At 41.4% G+C, this 15,859-nt stretch overlaps 1 protein-coding gene across 1 annotated transcript in view; it reads left to right on the forward strand.

Moving 5' to 3' along the window:
* SLC15A1 (solute carrier family 15 member 1) overlaps positions 1–15,859 on the forward strand; it is a 36,046-nt gene that overhangs the window by 2,716 nt on the left and 17,471 nt on the right. The window contains exons 2-9 of the mRNA XM_083437797.1: positions 4,564–4,592; positions 6,665–6,749; positions 6,853–6,994; positions 10,292–10,411; positions 11,238–11,337; positions 12,148–12,238; positions 13,550–13,633; positions 15,757–15,839. Coding sequence (XP_083293923.1) covers positions 4,564–4,592; positions 6,665–6,749; positions 6,853–6,994; positions 10,292–10,411; positions 11,238–11,337; positions 12,148–12,238; positions 13,550–13,633; positions 15,757–15,839 — 734 coding nt within the window. The remainder of the gene's footprint in view (positions 1–4,563; positions 4,593–6,664; positions 6,750–6,852; positions 6,995–10,291; positions 10,412–11,237; positions 11,338–12,147; positions 12,239–13,549; positions 13,634–15,756; positions 15,840–15,859) is intronic.

Genomic DNA, 15,859 nt, shown 5'->3' on the forward strand with positions numbered 1-15,859 from the left:
AGTCTTCAAGGTGTCACAACATTCCTTTTCCTTGTATTTACATGGTTCTCTGGCAGCTACTCCCAAAGACAGGTTTGCAGTCCCGGTTTTCACCAGAGCTTGGGCGCATCAAGTTTAAACTCACTCTTGCACTTAGAGGCAATAGCCTATAATGAAATGCAGAAAAGGGTTGAGTCACATCAACATATTTAGGTCACTGGTATTCATGTATTCAGAAGTTCATATGGATACTAAAGAGAGAGCTATTTCTTGTTCCTTTATACTTTCAGTTAAGTGAGTTGCTTTTCTAAAAAGATCGACACAAATACTGATCTGGCATGAAAACAGAAGGGTTAAGTAAATAGCCAACTGAAGAAACTGGGGCTGATGAGCTTGTTGTCCAGCTAATGTGCTGGTCTTAAGATAATTAGCTATTAGTGCATGCAACTGCTACCACCTTTTCCTGGCAGGGCTCCTATGCCCTTAACAGCTGCAAATCAGACTCAGATTAAATGAGTGGCGCTTGTTTCAGTCACTGTGTTTCCACAGGGAAGGGGTGGAGAATCAGTTTCATTCCTCATCTTTGGAGCAAGTAGCTTTGTCAGCTCTCCAGTTGCTGCTCTTTTAAGAGCAGCTAGGCCTCCTGTAATAAATAGGTGGTGATGTTTAGCCATGAAGCAAAAAGGTAAACCTGATGGTTTCTGCATAACAAGACTCTGAGAAAGAGGCCAAAGCAACCTAGGTTGTCTTTCTTTCCCTTCCCTCACCCCACTCACAAGTTGACAACCCTAGGGATGAGTTTGGCTTCAATTGACTCCAAAAAGACATCTCAGTTGTGTCCAGTGAAGCCTATTCTGACAATGCATGTGGTTTTAGAAGTGCAACCAAATGTCTCAAGGTGTGTTCTTGTGATACATATTTTTTATTAACTCATATCATTAGTGTTTTAAATACTTTTTAATAATGTTTTTTAAACAGATGCAGTGTGCATTTTAAAAACCAGAGTGTATACCTTTATGGTTGTGTGTGTGTGTGTGTGTATCCACAGGTGCCCAGAGAGAGAAGTATTTGGACCATGTTACTGTTGAGTTAAGGTTACAATCTAAATAATACTTTTAAGGCAGGAAGCTCCACTGAACTTAGAGGGACTTACTACAAGTAAGTCCATGTCAAGGGAAGACCTTTATTAGGCCAACCCAAACACCATGATATCCAAGCTTTTGAGTTCTACAGAAGTCTTAATCAGACTAGATGGTAAACAAAGCATGGTGGGGGTTGAAACTTTTGCAATAACATCATGAATCTGCATCTAATCAGAGTCTTAAAAGAGAATGTAGGAGAACGTAGTAAACATTTAAATCAGGCTCTTTTAGGTACCAAACACCAAGGCTTGCTGAGAAGAGGCATGACAAACCTGATCAGCATCTCCTGAGGGTGGAGGATGCCTGCTTTTACCCATGTCTGTCTCCATTCTTAGGTGAAACTGCAGCTTCCTTGCTAATTGTAACAGGAATAAAGAGAAACTAGGCAGTCTGAATATTAACAAAGTTAGAAATTAGTTTTTTCTGACCTTGGTAACAGTGAACTCTGTGCCATTGCTATTCCCTTTGTAGCTAATTCTATCCATTTGCACAGGAATACTTAAATCCATCCTGAATTTCCCATATCGGTGCAGCAGTGTTGCACTGATTCATATTGTGCATGTTCAAATATTGACACTTCCATTTGCAAGTGCAGAAAAAGCCATTCACCCCAGAGGCAAACTGTTCATCTGTGGTAAAGATGGAAACTGGCAATCAGTGATGGATCTTTCCTTTGTACACAGGAACCAACTTTTGTTTTGTTGTTTTAAGTAGAAGAGGTGATTGTGTGCTTGAAACATTTATTGTACATTTAGGTCCCATTATCTGAAAATCAGAATTTGCCTTATAGGATGCTCAGGAGTGATTAACCACCATCAGTTCTGCATTATCACTCAGGTGTGTTCCAGCTGTTTGTTTTCATCAGTTTTTGCAACTTCGTGCAAAAGCTGGATCTCGGATCTATGAAGGGATGTACAGAACTACCTTATCATGGACCAAATGAGATGGAAACAGAATAGCACAGTTTTTCCAATGGGCACAATGCACTGAAGTGGAAGTCTGAGTAGGTCCTTAGTCCCACCAAGTATTTTTCTTCTTCTTCTTCTTCTGTGTTATGTCTGAAGATTAGCTAACAGTACTGCCAGTTGTTTATGAACTCTGGACCACATGTTAATAACTGCAATAGCTTTCTCTTATGACCAAGAATATAGCTGTGATAGAAATATGCTTATTTCACAAATCAGGATGCTAAAGTACAAATCCTTCTTGTTCTACAGTCTTATCTCCAAGATAATGAAGTTGGGTACATAGTAGCACAATAAGTGCTGACATTAGTCATGCAAACTTTTAAAAGCCTGAGGGGACATATACTTTAATTTATTTATTCCCATGATATTTACAATGGGCAAACTTAGCCGGAAGTTGAGAAACTTTAGAAATGGGTAGCTAACCCACAGCTTTTCAGATGTTGGACTATAACTTCCACCATCCCCAATGAGTATTGGAGCCTAATGCCTTCTGGAGTGCTACAGGTTTGCTACCCTGCTTTAGGGGTCTCACTTTCAGGAAGCAAAGAAGCCATTCTGTCACAGGTACATATTACCTGTACTTAAGACACTGGAATTCTAGGGGCAAATTCATCACCGCTAACTAATGAAAACCCATTGTTTGATTCCAGCAGTACTTAAGTATAACTGCTACCATTAGTTGGATTAGGGCCAATGCATGGCAAGAGATAGCAATGATAAGAAACTGCACAGTGTCCCGTACAAGGCTATATAATTAATTGTGCATATCTCTGAAGCAGCAAGGATAAAAAGGGGAGACCATTCCTTGGAGCAGACCACTCCTGGAAGGGCAAGTTTGGAATAAAAATAAAAATGGAATAAAAATTTAACTTTAAAATTCCAGAAGTGAAAAAGTGCTTAGGGCAACCAGATTTGACTATTGCACTCTAAATATCACACATTAAATGTGAAAAGTGCATCATGATCTGTGTGCTGTGTGTCCACACAACCATCTTCTTTTAATTTAATTTAAAATTTAATTAAATTTTATTATGTCAAAACACCTTTGTTTCCCATCCCCCGGTGGACTAAGCAGATGAGACCAAGAAGGGACGTGAGGGGCAGATGGGGCTCATCAACTTGGGAAGGTAGCCCAAAATCAGAAACAACAACATCAACAACGCTGATCAACTATCACTTATTTAAAATTGTAATACCTAAAATAAACCAGTGATTTAAAGGTTTAATGAAAATAGGGAAGGGTGGGACCACTGCAGTTGGAATGAAAGCAGAGAGCATTGCACATATGATGACTACTTACATTGCATTTAGGAGGTCAGGAAGACCAATCATATCTGTTCTCCAGTCTCTGTAACTCCTGTTTAAAAATGGGATTTTCTTTTATTGACAACCCCAGTAGATTCTACTGGGCACCATTTAAGATATTGGAGTGGAGTTGCAGGGGGGTTAGTCTCAAGCAAACTGGTAAATTCACAAGGCCGATATTTGGTTACGTACGAAATTATACGGTGGGAATTCAGTCTTGGTTAAGAATTTTGTATGTATGTGCTTATACCTCTTAATAAATATTGGAATATGAGCTTGGCATAAATACTTGCACATTTTTTAAGGCAAAGAGATTTTGAGCTCTTGATCTTGCCTGCTATATCTTTATAATAGTGAGTAAATGTGGAAGCCACAGTGTGTTGGCTAAAGGGAGAGATAGAGAGGATTACTTAGAGTTGATCAGTGGTGGATCACATTCAAAAGTGTGTGTGCTATTTCTGCTGTGTAGGAATACTACACATGAATCTGCTGTGCGCTCCACATATTTTACAAGATTAATGTGCGAATTATGAGTGAATCTACTTATAATAGACCTCTACATCTTTTAATCTTTTACACCTTTTTATCCTATCATATGGGATGCGGGTGGCGCTGTGGGTTAAACCACAGAGCCTAGAGCTTGCCAATCAGAAGGTTGGCGGTTCGAATCCCTGTGACGGGGTGAGCTCCCGTTTCTCGGTCCCTGCTCCTGCTAACCTAGCAGTTCGAAAGCACATCAAAGTGCAAGTAGATAAATAGGTACCTCTCCGGCGGGAAGGTAAACGGCGTTTCCATGCGCTGCTCTGGTTCGCCAGAAGTGGCTTAATCATGCTGGCCACATGACCCGGAAGCTGCTCCCTCGGCCAATAAAGCGATGAGCGCCGCGACCCCAGAGTCGGCCACGACTGGACCTAATGGTCAGGGGTCCCTTTACCTTTACCTTTATCCTATCATATGGAACCTGTGGCTAGATGGCATTTATTATACTTCATGCATTTCATAGGCCCTTAATTTCATATTTGGTCCTTATGTCTCTATACAAAAATGTGGCTTAAATCCAATTTCCTCAACAGTAAATTAAAATAATGTGTGTTCATTCTACTATTAAATTTATTCAGGCTACTTATTGCTTTTTCTCCACCATTCCCCTCACCCCTGTCTCATTTCAGAGAAAAATACAGGACCTCGAAGCCGTTCGGTAAGTGCTTGTGCTGCACAATTTGGCAGCTTTAGTTTGGGTGGGTTGTGTATGTGCATGTGTTGCGAGTACACTTGAATTTTGCCTAGAACACATCTAGAAAGTCTTAAGTAACTTAGATTCTTTTTTTTTAATCAACTGCTTCCATCATTATTTCCCATTGCTACTAATATGATTTATAAAGCTCCTTGCTCATGTCTCCAGTACTGCAAGAGTGAGTGGCAAGCACAGATAAGATGCTGTTCTTGGTGATTGCTCCACATATCTGCAGTTCTGCTGACATTTAAGCACAATGCTCTCCTAGAAGCAATAGAACACATCTTAAAAAACCTTAATGGAATAAGGAAAGGTTGAATGAGCTGGGTATGTGTTATGTACTGAGTTGAATAGGATCCAAAATACAGCAGTCTGATTGGTCCTAGAACAATGCAGCAGTATGATTGGTCCGCAGGAGCCACCCAATCCAGCTCCAGGTAGAAGTGAATCCACAACCTGATTGGCCTACAGGAGAATCCCGGAATTAGCCAGTCACGTGCAGCCCATTGTGTAAATAATGTATATAAAGCAGATATTGTGGGGGAACTTCCATTCCTCCTCACCACTATGAGCTGAATAAAGAGCATGAAATCCACTCTCGACTCCTAGTATATTTCGGTATGTTTAACCTGGAAAAAAGGAGACTGAGAGGAGATATGATAGCCATCTTCCAACATCTCAAGGGCTGTCACATGGAAGATGGAGCAAGCTTGTTTTCTCCAGCTCTGGAGGGTAGGAAATGAATGGAAAAGGCTACTTAGAACCATACAAACAGAGGAGCAACCACAAATCTAAACTGTATTTCTTAGATGAGCATGTCACGATCTTTTCCTATGAAGTTCGGAGCAGCCTGTGTAGGTAGTTTGTTTCCCATCCAGCTGCTCCCTAGGCCTCTAGGCCAGCCTTGCTCCAGGGGTGAAACTGCACCTCACACTTTCACATCATTTTCTGGGCCCTGCCCACACGTTTTTCATATTAATGGATGAGGAAGGACGCTCTGACAATTCCTGACAGCCAATACCTGTTCAGCTTATCAGTTAATGTTTAAGCAATGCAATCATTGTCTGATGTACCAGAATTTCTGGAAACATGATTGTATTGATGCAAGCTTGTAACTGCTTTGATGTTTCATGTCTGGCCCAGGCTTACCCATGCAAAGCCTAACATGTACATTGGCACGTGGCCTTAGAAAGTATCATGAAAATTATGGGTGTGGCAAAACAGGGGATCCTCCAGTTGTTTACACAATGTGGCATTTAAATATTTAATTTTAAAAAAGCAGTCACAGTATTTTATAGGTAGAAAAATTGTCTTATATTTTTCCATCAATTAGTATTCTGTAGCTGATCTTTTTTTTAAAAAAACCCCAACACAAAACAATTACCGAGTCTGTCAAGGGAGGAATAGCATTATTTTTCCAACAAGCAAAATACTTGCCCACAGACTCCAGCAAAAAGTACATTCTCTTAGCACAATCTAGCTCTGAGTTGGGCACGTTCAGGCCTGTTGAAATAATTTTAAAAAGGCCTTAGTATACTTAATCAATGGGTTTGATTGTAGCCTCAATCATTAGTTTATCCAGAATGCCTGACATCAGCCCTACATCTCTGGGCAGCTGCCAATGGGCTGGTGCCTGCCGCTCTCCCCACCCCCTGTGTTCCCCTTTAGAAAATTATCTGGGTCTGGGGGCTGCCATCGTCAGTGTGGGGAATTAACATGGCTGCTCTTGGACTCAGCCGCCTGATGCTGACCCAAGGTCACCTGGAGGAGGCCCACTTAGGTAGGTCCACTCAAACTTGGACTTTGCTCTCCAAAGACTCATATGAGGAGCAAGGCCTAAGAAGTGTGTGAGTGAAAGAATCCGTATTTTCTGTTTGTTGCAGAAATAGGTGTGGGTTGTGTTGTTGTTTGCTCTCCAGCCAAATCTGTTTCTGTTATGTTGTTCCGCTGTGATATTGTGTATTTCAGTCGCCACCTCTCCCATGGAATGTCCTAATTATTGATGCTAATCTTCTTTTGATTTTCTGTTCCATCAGCCCGGTTGCTTTGGCTACCCTCTCAGCATATTCTTCATAGTCATCAATGAATTCTGCGAAAGATTCTCCTACTATGGAATGCGAGGTGATTTTTGCCTTTACTTCTGCTGGATGCTTGTGGCTACAGCGACAGAGTCTTTCTTCCCTCCTTCCTTTCCCTAATTACTCTCCTTGTTTTCTTTCCATAGCTGTGCTTGTGCTCTACTTCAAGTATTTTCTCAACTGGAGCGACAATCTTGCGACAGCCATTTACCACACATTTGTTGCCCTCTGCTACCTCACACCTATCCTTGGAGCGCTTGTAGCTGATTCCTGGCTGGGAAAGTTCAAGTGAGTGCAATTTTAGAATACCAGAATAATTCTGCGGAAGACGCATCTGAATTGCGTGAAGAGAGTCAAGCTGTTTCATTCGAAGGGGCATTACTTAAAAGAACTCTGGGCACAGAGGCCTGTGACATTGGTTTATATAAAATGTGCACATATTAATTTATATGTATAGATGCCTCTAGGCAAATTAATGGGGTGAGTAGCTGGGGTCCCACCAGCTTTCCGGTGTCAGCAGTTCGAATCTGTGTGACAGGGTGAGCTCCCGTTGTTATGTCCCAGCTTCTGCCAACCTAGCAGTTTGAAAGCATGCCAGGGCAAGTAGATAAATAGGTACCACTGTGGTGGGAAGGTAAACAGCATTTCTGTGCTCTCTGGCTTACGTCATGGTGTCCCATTGTGCGAGAAGCAGTTTAGTCATGCTGGCCACATGACCCAGAAAGCTAGCTGTAGACAAACGCCAGCTTCCTCAGCCTGAAAAGTGACATGAGCTCTGCACCCTATAGTCGCCTTTGACTGGACTTAACTGTCCAGGGGTCCTTTTACCTTTTTACCTTTTTACATATACACACACGTCTGAAAGATGGGAAAGGAGCTTTTGTGGAGCTAACAAAAGCTTTGGTCTAATACTAAGATGAAGTAGAGCTTCTGCTTCTCCCTGTTAACCTCCAGGCAGATGCATTGCGCTAATGACAACAGCAAGGCAGGCAGAAATCCACCAAATCTACCTCTCCTTGGGATGGAGACAATGAGATTGAATTTCTGTCTGTTTTGCTTCTATAAAGATGTAGGCATTGGCCTGGGCACATCATTCTAAGCTGCCATGCAGATGTGCAAATATGCAGGCTTCCATAGGGGAGATGGCAGCTGCTTTTACTTTTTCCTGGATGTTTTGCTGCTGCACTGAGCGAAGCCATGGCTTAACAGGCTGCATACACAGTAATCAATTTCCAGCACAAAAATGTAGCTTTCCTCAAACTTTAAATCATTCATGTTTGCCCTCAACGTGTTGCTATTAATGTAGGTCGATTCTAGAACCTGCCATTCACAAGGGTTGATGTGATTACTCAATACACAGTTTGAAAACCCTCCCCTTGATTAGGTTATTCATGTCTTTTCCTCTGTTCCCCAAGTGAATGATGCAGGACATGGGGATTGTGATCTTAGTATATGCCAACGCTGCATATATCTGTTTTCAAAAGGACACACTGGGGCAGTGTAGATGCAATCTGCTATGAGCTTGTATTTTCAAAATTAAACCAGTTTCTCAAGAAGCACTTTTCATGGGCAAAAATATACAATGGAATTTAGCTCGCATTTGTACTGCATAGGAAAAAAAACCCCAAGTGCTCCATCTCCATTGATTCAATAATGAATGTGTATATGTAGCCTTAGTGTGTTGTCTGAAACCAGACTAGCTATGAGTTCTTTTAACTAGGGTTGGTCTTATGGTTGATGGCTTATGATTTATCCAGGGCACCTAAACCACAAGCCTAGATTCAGACAACATGCCAAACCATGGCTTAGTTTGGTACAATGACAGAATGACCGAGAAGCAGTAAGGTGGCTGAAACCTTGAGTCCTGAAGGCTGCATGCCAATGCTAAGCCATAGTTTGGATTAGCATGACAAGTAAACTAGGCCAATGTGTATTTTTTTTAAAAAAGTAAACTGTAACTTTGTTTTGTTTTTTTCCTACATGGAAATGAAATTATGTATGCTTTGAATTCTTATGAGACTAGTTACTTAGTAGTTAATAGTATTTGTAAAACCTTTTTATAAGTTCCACATTTCAGCTTGCAACTCAGACATGTATCATTCTTGGTTTTGTGCATTTGGGATGTGTCATCCTTTTGTTTTACTTATAAAATGGATTAGCTTATTTTTTTAAAAAAAGTGCTATCTATCATCTATCTATCTATATCTATGTATCTTATACAAATAGAAACTGAAGTGTAGATTGCCAAACAATTGTATCGGAGAGAGGATGTGTACAAGAGCTTGTTAACTATTATAATGAGTATCAGGCAGGTTGGCCACAACAATTAAGAAATGTTCAGGTCTCATGTTGCCAGTCCCTGCTTGGTTTTACCCTGTGTGAGTAGGAGCATGCCTTGAAGTTCCTCTCTACTCAGTTAGACTGGGCGTTCCAGTTTTGTGGGAGAGAGTAGATGCCATGGGTGATACCTGTTGCACGTACAAATTGGACAGCGCCAATTACGTAAGATGCAATATGTTGTAGGTCATGCTGTCATTACTGTAGCATTGAATAACCTACAAATAATAATCAGCACATTTTTCTATCCCTTTTTCCAACATGATGACTCACCTTGGTTAGGAAAAGGGCTGTAGCTCAGTGGTAGAACACATTGCATGCAGAAGGTCCCAGGTTCAGTTCCTTGCTTCTCCAGGTAGGACTAGGAAAACCTGGAGAGGCGATGTCAGTCGGTGTTGTCAAGTCAACACGAAGCTAGATGGACCATAAGGCACATTCCAATCTTCCTGAAATGTTTTCCTGAGGAAAGAAGTTTCTCTTCCTGAATTTAGTCAATGCAGTGTTTTGCATTTTCTTTTTGAGCTAGCTATATGATAGTACAGTTCCTACCTTCTGCTAAGTATGCTTAGTAAATCCCTAGATGTTTTTCTTTTAACTGAAGAAAATTGCAATGCAGCAAATCCAATCTGAAAGCAGGAAACGGGTTTTGCACAGAGGCCTACTGCCCTGGGTGCATAGAAATTTTGATTCCCAGGTATATGCATAGGCATGATTATTACAATTTGTATAGCAAACACAGTTGCTGCACTTACATTGCTGCTTTCCTTAGTGAAACCATAAAGCAGGAGCAGGACCCTAGTGCCCTCCAGACATGGCTGCACTACAACTTCCATCATCCTTGAACATTGGACAGGCTGACTGGGTCTGATAGGACTTGGAGTCCAAGCACATCTGGAGGGCCACCCCCTGCGTTAAACTGTGGAATTACCCTTAGTTGGAGCTAAACCCCATTGAAATCAACTGGACTTACTTTTGAGCAGATGTTGATAGGACTGAGCAGTTAATCGTTCACCGTGCTTTACATATTTGGTATATTTTCATTACATACAGAGCAGAATAGGATACTGAGCATGGAAGTAGTGCAGCAAACAAATGTTGAATGGACATGGCGTGCTCATGTTCAACAACAACATGCTCACCTCTTTGTTGTCGTGCTTTAGTTGTCTAAGCAAAATGCAGCATATTCAAGAAAGATAAAGGGATTGTGTCATTAAAAAATACATCTTTTGTCTGCTTTCTTCATAACAGGACCATTATTTCCTTGTCGATTGTGTACACAATTGGGCAAGCGGTCTTGTCGGTAGGCTCCATCCATGATTTGCTGGATCAAGACGGGGATGGTCATGTAGACAACGTTGCAATTCCCATGTAAGTTGCAGCAGTTACTTCTGCTCTCCTTGTAAGTGCAAATTGGAATCGAGTGGTTCAGTGTACCCACAAACCCTCTGTTTACTGTGATTTGAACTGTTGCAGCCTTTGTTCCTTTCTTTGCATAACCATATGACTCCTATCACATGGCAAAGTCCAAGGAGCTTTATTCTGCTATCTCAATAAAACTGCAGCTATCCTTTGGAGGAAGTGTTTCAATTATCATATTTTGTTCGTGCCTTGAAAACTCCGTGAGACATGTTGTTTTTGGCGTAGAACTTTTGTAATCTCCGCAATCCTGTCAGATAATCCTGTCACCTGCTTGAAAAATAATTGCATATGCCTGAAAACTTATTGCCTGATCCACAACATGGAGATCCAGTTGAAAACTAACTTTAACTTTTGACCCTTGAGGCACCATAGGTCAGCAGAAGTTCTCTTGTCAGAGTAGAGACACACAAAAGGAGGAAAAACTTGTGCATTCAGCGAATCAGCAACAGCAAACCAGAGAACAATATGGGACAGCGACATTATTAGGTCGTGATTCAAGGAGCTCAGGCATGGAGTCTTCTGTGCTAGGCCCCAGATCTATTGTCTCTCCACCCTATATATCTGTATACTTATGGAGAAGCTCAGCATGTTCACATTTACTTCTGTTACATGTGATTGCTTTGCATTTGGATTGCCTGCCAGCATACAACCCAGTTTCTTAAAAGAGCATTCTTTGCTGTGAGCATATTTGTATACTTAAAATAGTGGTAGCATACTCAGGGACCTTATGGTGAAGGGTAAAACAACAACTATTAATCTATTTCTGCTATTGCAGTGCTTTCTCTATGGTTGGTTTGATCCTTATTGCTTTTGGAACTGGAGGAATCAAGCCTTGTGTAGCAGCCTTTGGTGGAGACCAGTTTGAGGATCATCAGGTAAGAAGTTCCAGAGGCGAGGCACTTAATTGGGCTTTATTTTTATTTGGAGTAAGGTCACTAAAAGCTTGTTGGCATTTTGTAATTTATTTACAAACATACTGGTTGATCCACATCAGATCTCCAGAGACAGGCAGCTCTCGCAAAGGCACTTTCCAGAGCTTGCCTTTTCATTGTTTCATCTAAAACTCATATCTGAAAATGTTTCTACTGTTTTTTTCCATTTACATCTACCTTGTGCTCTCCATCTCACTGGAGTATTGCTGTGCAGGAGGAGAAGGAATGAAGATGATAAATGTTCTTCAACCATTTCCTAACCTAGTTCCCTGTAATTTCCCTAACATAAGACGTGGGCAGTTCTACCAAAGGCTATTATGAGTATCAGTTTGTAGTCATTACGGCTCCATTAACCCTGTCCTGTCCAAATAATAATAACAGTCACAACACTGTAATGAAATGCAGAATTTGCTTCTAAAAATCTATCATGGTGGTTTTGCAAAAGCATGTTTTATTTATAGCAGCCCTGCATGTAAGCGTGGATGTATGTATGTGTGTATACATACACACACACACACACACACACACACGAGACACAAACACACACATGTACAGATGGACATTTGTCTCCTGAGACAGACAGACGCCAGCATATATGAGCATATACTGTAAAAACTAAACCCCACACAATCAAGCGCTTGGTCATTATTCTCTGACCATTAGCTGAATTAGCAATTACTTTGCACTTTGTGCTTTTCAAAAAATAGGCTTCCAAAAAGATATTTTACACTAATGTTCTCCTTTGTATTTCAGGAAAAACAAAGAAATAGGTTCTTCTCTATATTCTATCTGTCCATTAATGCTGGAAGCCTTCTTTCTACTATAATCACACCAATTCTTAGAGGTAAAAATTGCTTTTCTAATGTGTGTGTGTGAGAGAGAATATTAACCAACCAACATAATGGTCAAGGTTCTAAGGGTGTGTCCAGACTGCTACTGCTGTAATTACTTGAATGTAATGTACACCTTTTTTTGGCCAAATTACGTCATGAAAATTAGGGGGGGGGGGCATTGGATTTGATGGCACCTTTACATTCGCCAGATAATACTTTTTGGGTTTCAAGGTTTTGAAAACTGAGGTGCGCATTAGATTCGATGGCTAGATTAGATTCGCATAAATATGGTATTTTCAGATGGGATTCAATCACATACTACCAAATTCAGGTTGTGCAAGTATAAAGTTCCCAACAAATTTAGACTTTTAGCGATAAGGAAAGTGATGGCACTGGAAAACGTGAGATAACTTGCTTGACACAATGTCGTCTAACCTCCCCCAAAAACAAATCAAGGTGAATTCCCAATAAATAGCCCGTGTCGTCTAACCTCCCTAGAAACTTTGTGCAGTGAACAGGTTGTCTGTGAGCAGCCTTAAGAAATGATGGCAAGGAGACTGGGCAAAAGTGTACACAGAAGTTTCAGTGGTGCCATTTAGTGATGACACAGCAGGACTTAGGCCATTGTGTTATTGGTAGAATTATTCCTTAGAAGCATCCCTGCCTCTGGCCCATTCACTGAGCTGCACGAACAGAATTCCACTGCTGCTTCCTTTCTACAATTCCTTATCTCCACCCCACCACCCAAAAAGACATTTTTGGAGGGTGAAGGGACTGCCTAGCAAGTGTGTGGTGCAGCATGGAGGTTTGTGAGGCATAAAATGGAGACACACCTCTTTTGTCGGGTGAAGATCTCGTTCCACTTCTGCAGGGTCCTGTTGGATGCAAGCCACCGGCTCTGGGTAGTAAGGAGACCATCATTAGCAACATTTTAAAGGGCCTATGCATGGCAGAGGTACAAATATTTTGGCTGGGAAAAAAGAGGATAACTTGCCTGTGTTAATAGTATCAACATTATGGTTTTGTAAACATAAAGTCATTGTACCAAATGTTCATAAAATACAGGGCTTTCCCCCTCAATGTAATCCTGAATATATGGAAGAGCATGCTTCCAATACCTAACTGAGAATCTCTACTCTCTCCCATACAAATCTGAAATGAGACTCCTCCTGAGAAATATCTATAGTGGTTACGCTGAATATGTGTGAGAAAACAAACAAACAAATAAATAGACAGAGGTAGATGGGTAAAATGTAGCCTACACAGGCTTCTGCTCAAGGAAAGAGTCATGATAATATATACTGCTTATTTATTCGATTTAGGGGTGGAATGTGGAATTCACGTCAGACAAAAATGTTACCCTCTCGCATTCGGCGTTCCTGCTATACTAATGGCTGTTGCACTGTGTAAGTCAAATGCTTTTTCGTTTTCCACTTACCTGTCGTATTTGCTTTAACTCTCATTTGCTGAATTTTGTTGCAGTCTGGGTTCCAGAGGGAGCAATTGTGCTCTTTCTTCATTGATTTTTAACGTTTTTTACCTGCAGGCCGGCAAGGGTAGGATGGACAATGACAGGAATATAATTGCACTGCAATTTTGAAAAAGAGGGCTTTTTTTAAAGAAAGAAAGAAAAGAAAAAATGTAGTAGCTCTATTAAAATAGAAATATCAGAAATGGGATGCAATCTCTCTGTTGATCATCAGATCAGATTTACTCAGAGTAGACCCACTGAATTTGATGGACATGGCTTATGTCCATTCCAGTGGGTTTATTCTGAGCAGAACTTAGTTGGATAGAATCCATAGGATTTCTGGTACCCACTTCCTTGTTTCATCCTATCTGGATCAGCTGTATATAACCTATGGAAATGCAAGTTTTCTGCATCCATGCAAGCCTTATTTTAGACCCAGCTCTGAAGTTGGTAGGCTCCCACATCTTTTCCACAGCTAAAGTAAAAGCAACTGGAGCACTTTCTCAACAGAAAGGATTAGCAACCCCCTCATCTTCCCATCTGCGTAGGTCTTCCTCATCAGATTGCAGCCTTAGTCTGTAATATGAGGGCTGTTCCTCCAGTGAGGCAGTGCTCAGTAGCCTGTAAACTTTTTGTGACTTTTAGTGACATTACACTAGGTTCTGGAGCAGCACGCCAGGAATCTGCTGTTCTTAAATTAAGGCTTGGGAAGCTGTCAGACTTAGTAGGAGGAATGTGGTGTTGACGAAGGAGTGGGTGGGAGAGAGGAGATAAGAACTGGGGTGGCTAAAAATGAAACGTGTGTCGTTGGGAAGGAATATCATGCTATGTTGAACTGGGAGGAGATGGGGAAAGAGTTAGCAAACAAAAACAGCTGTAAAGAAAGTGGAAGGATGACAAGGATAGGACTTTATTTGGAGGGGGGAAAGGGTGTTAGAAGGGTGTGTGGCTAGTCCTACGTCCTCAGGGGCACACATTCTCTCTTCACTTCAGCAACCCAGGTAGTGGTGGTTGGTGCCTATTGGTATTGGTTGGGTACAAGGTGGGGAGACCAACAGTAGGTGGCGCTACAGCCAACAAGAAGCAGAGGCAACTAATTACAGTTTTGTCTGCATCCTTATCTCTGCTTAATTCTGCAAGGGCCACACGGAGCTGGAAGCAGTGCCACCCCTTAGACTAGTTGTAAGAAGGCAGGTTGAGGTTAGTGGTCCTATTCGCTCTAATGAACCAACCTCCACTGAATCCAGATACTAGTCACGAGGCCTGATGCTTCATGCTGCCAGTAGAGACCTAAACCTCTGTATTTTGCAATGGTATCTCTTGCTGATGGTTACGGGCAGTTACAGTGTCATCCTGTGTACAGCTTTTGGTGGAGAAATGAGTTAAATGTCAATGAGGAGGAACTCCTTTGCCACAGCTCCTACCTGAGCTAAGTTGTGAAAGTATTAAACTCTGAACGCTGTGATTTCTGTACTAGATCTTAAAGTGACTTCATCAGCCATTATGAAAATTTGATTTACCAGACTGCCTTTTGGCACTTGAGAATTTGTTCCTGTTGAACTGTTACAGTCAAAACATTGTTACATATCTTTCCCTCTACAGTGGTACCTCGGGATGTGAACGGGATCCGTTCCGGAGCCCCATTCGCATCCAGAAGCAAACATAACTAGCAACGGCACGTCTGCGCACACGCGCATTGCTTTTCGCCGCTTCTGTGCATGCACGTGACGCCATTTTGAGCGTCTGCGCATGCGTGAGTGGCGAAACTCAGAAGTAACGTGCTCCGTTACTTCTGGGTTGCCGCGGAGCGCAACTCGAACGCGCTCAACATGAAGCATGTTCAACCCGAGGTATGACTGTATTGTAATTTGCACAGGAATATAAGTTATTGTTTTATTTCCTCAATACATTGTTTTCACCTGGGAAACTTTCCCTAAGATCACAGAAAATAAAGGGCTCTTCCCTCTCCTGTAACCATCAACATTCGGTCACAATTATTAAAAGGAAGATGAGTTCAAATTGTTTGCAAATCTTTGTGTTCTTTATTTTTCTCTGCAGTTGTGTTCATAGTTGGAAGCACAATGTACAAAAAAGTTCAACCTCAAGGCAACGTAATGGTCCGAGTTGCTAAATGTATTACGGTAAGCAATATATAATTCAT

Source organism: Podarcis tiliguerta, assembly GCF_965153285.1.
Source record: "Podarcis tiliguerta genome assembly, chromosome: 4".
NCBI classification, from domain to species: domain Eukaryota; kingdom Metazoa; phylum Chordata; class Lepidosauria; order Squamata; family Lacertidae; genus Podarcis; species Podarcis tiliguerta.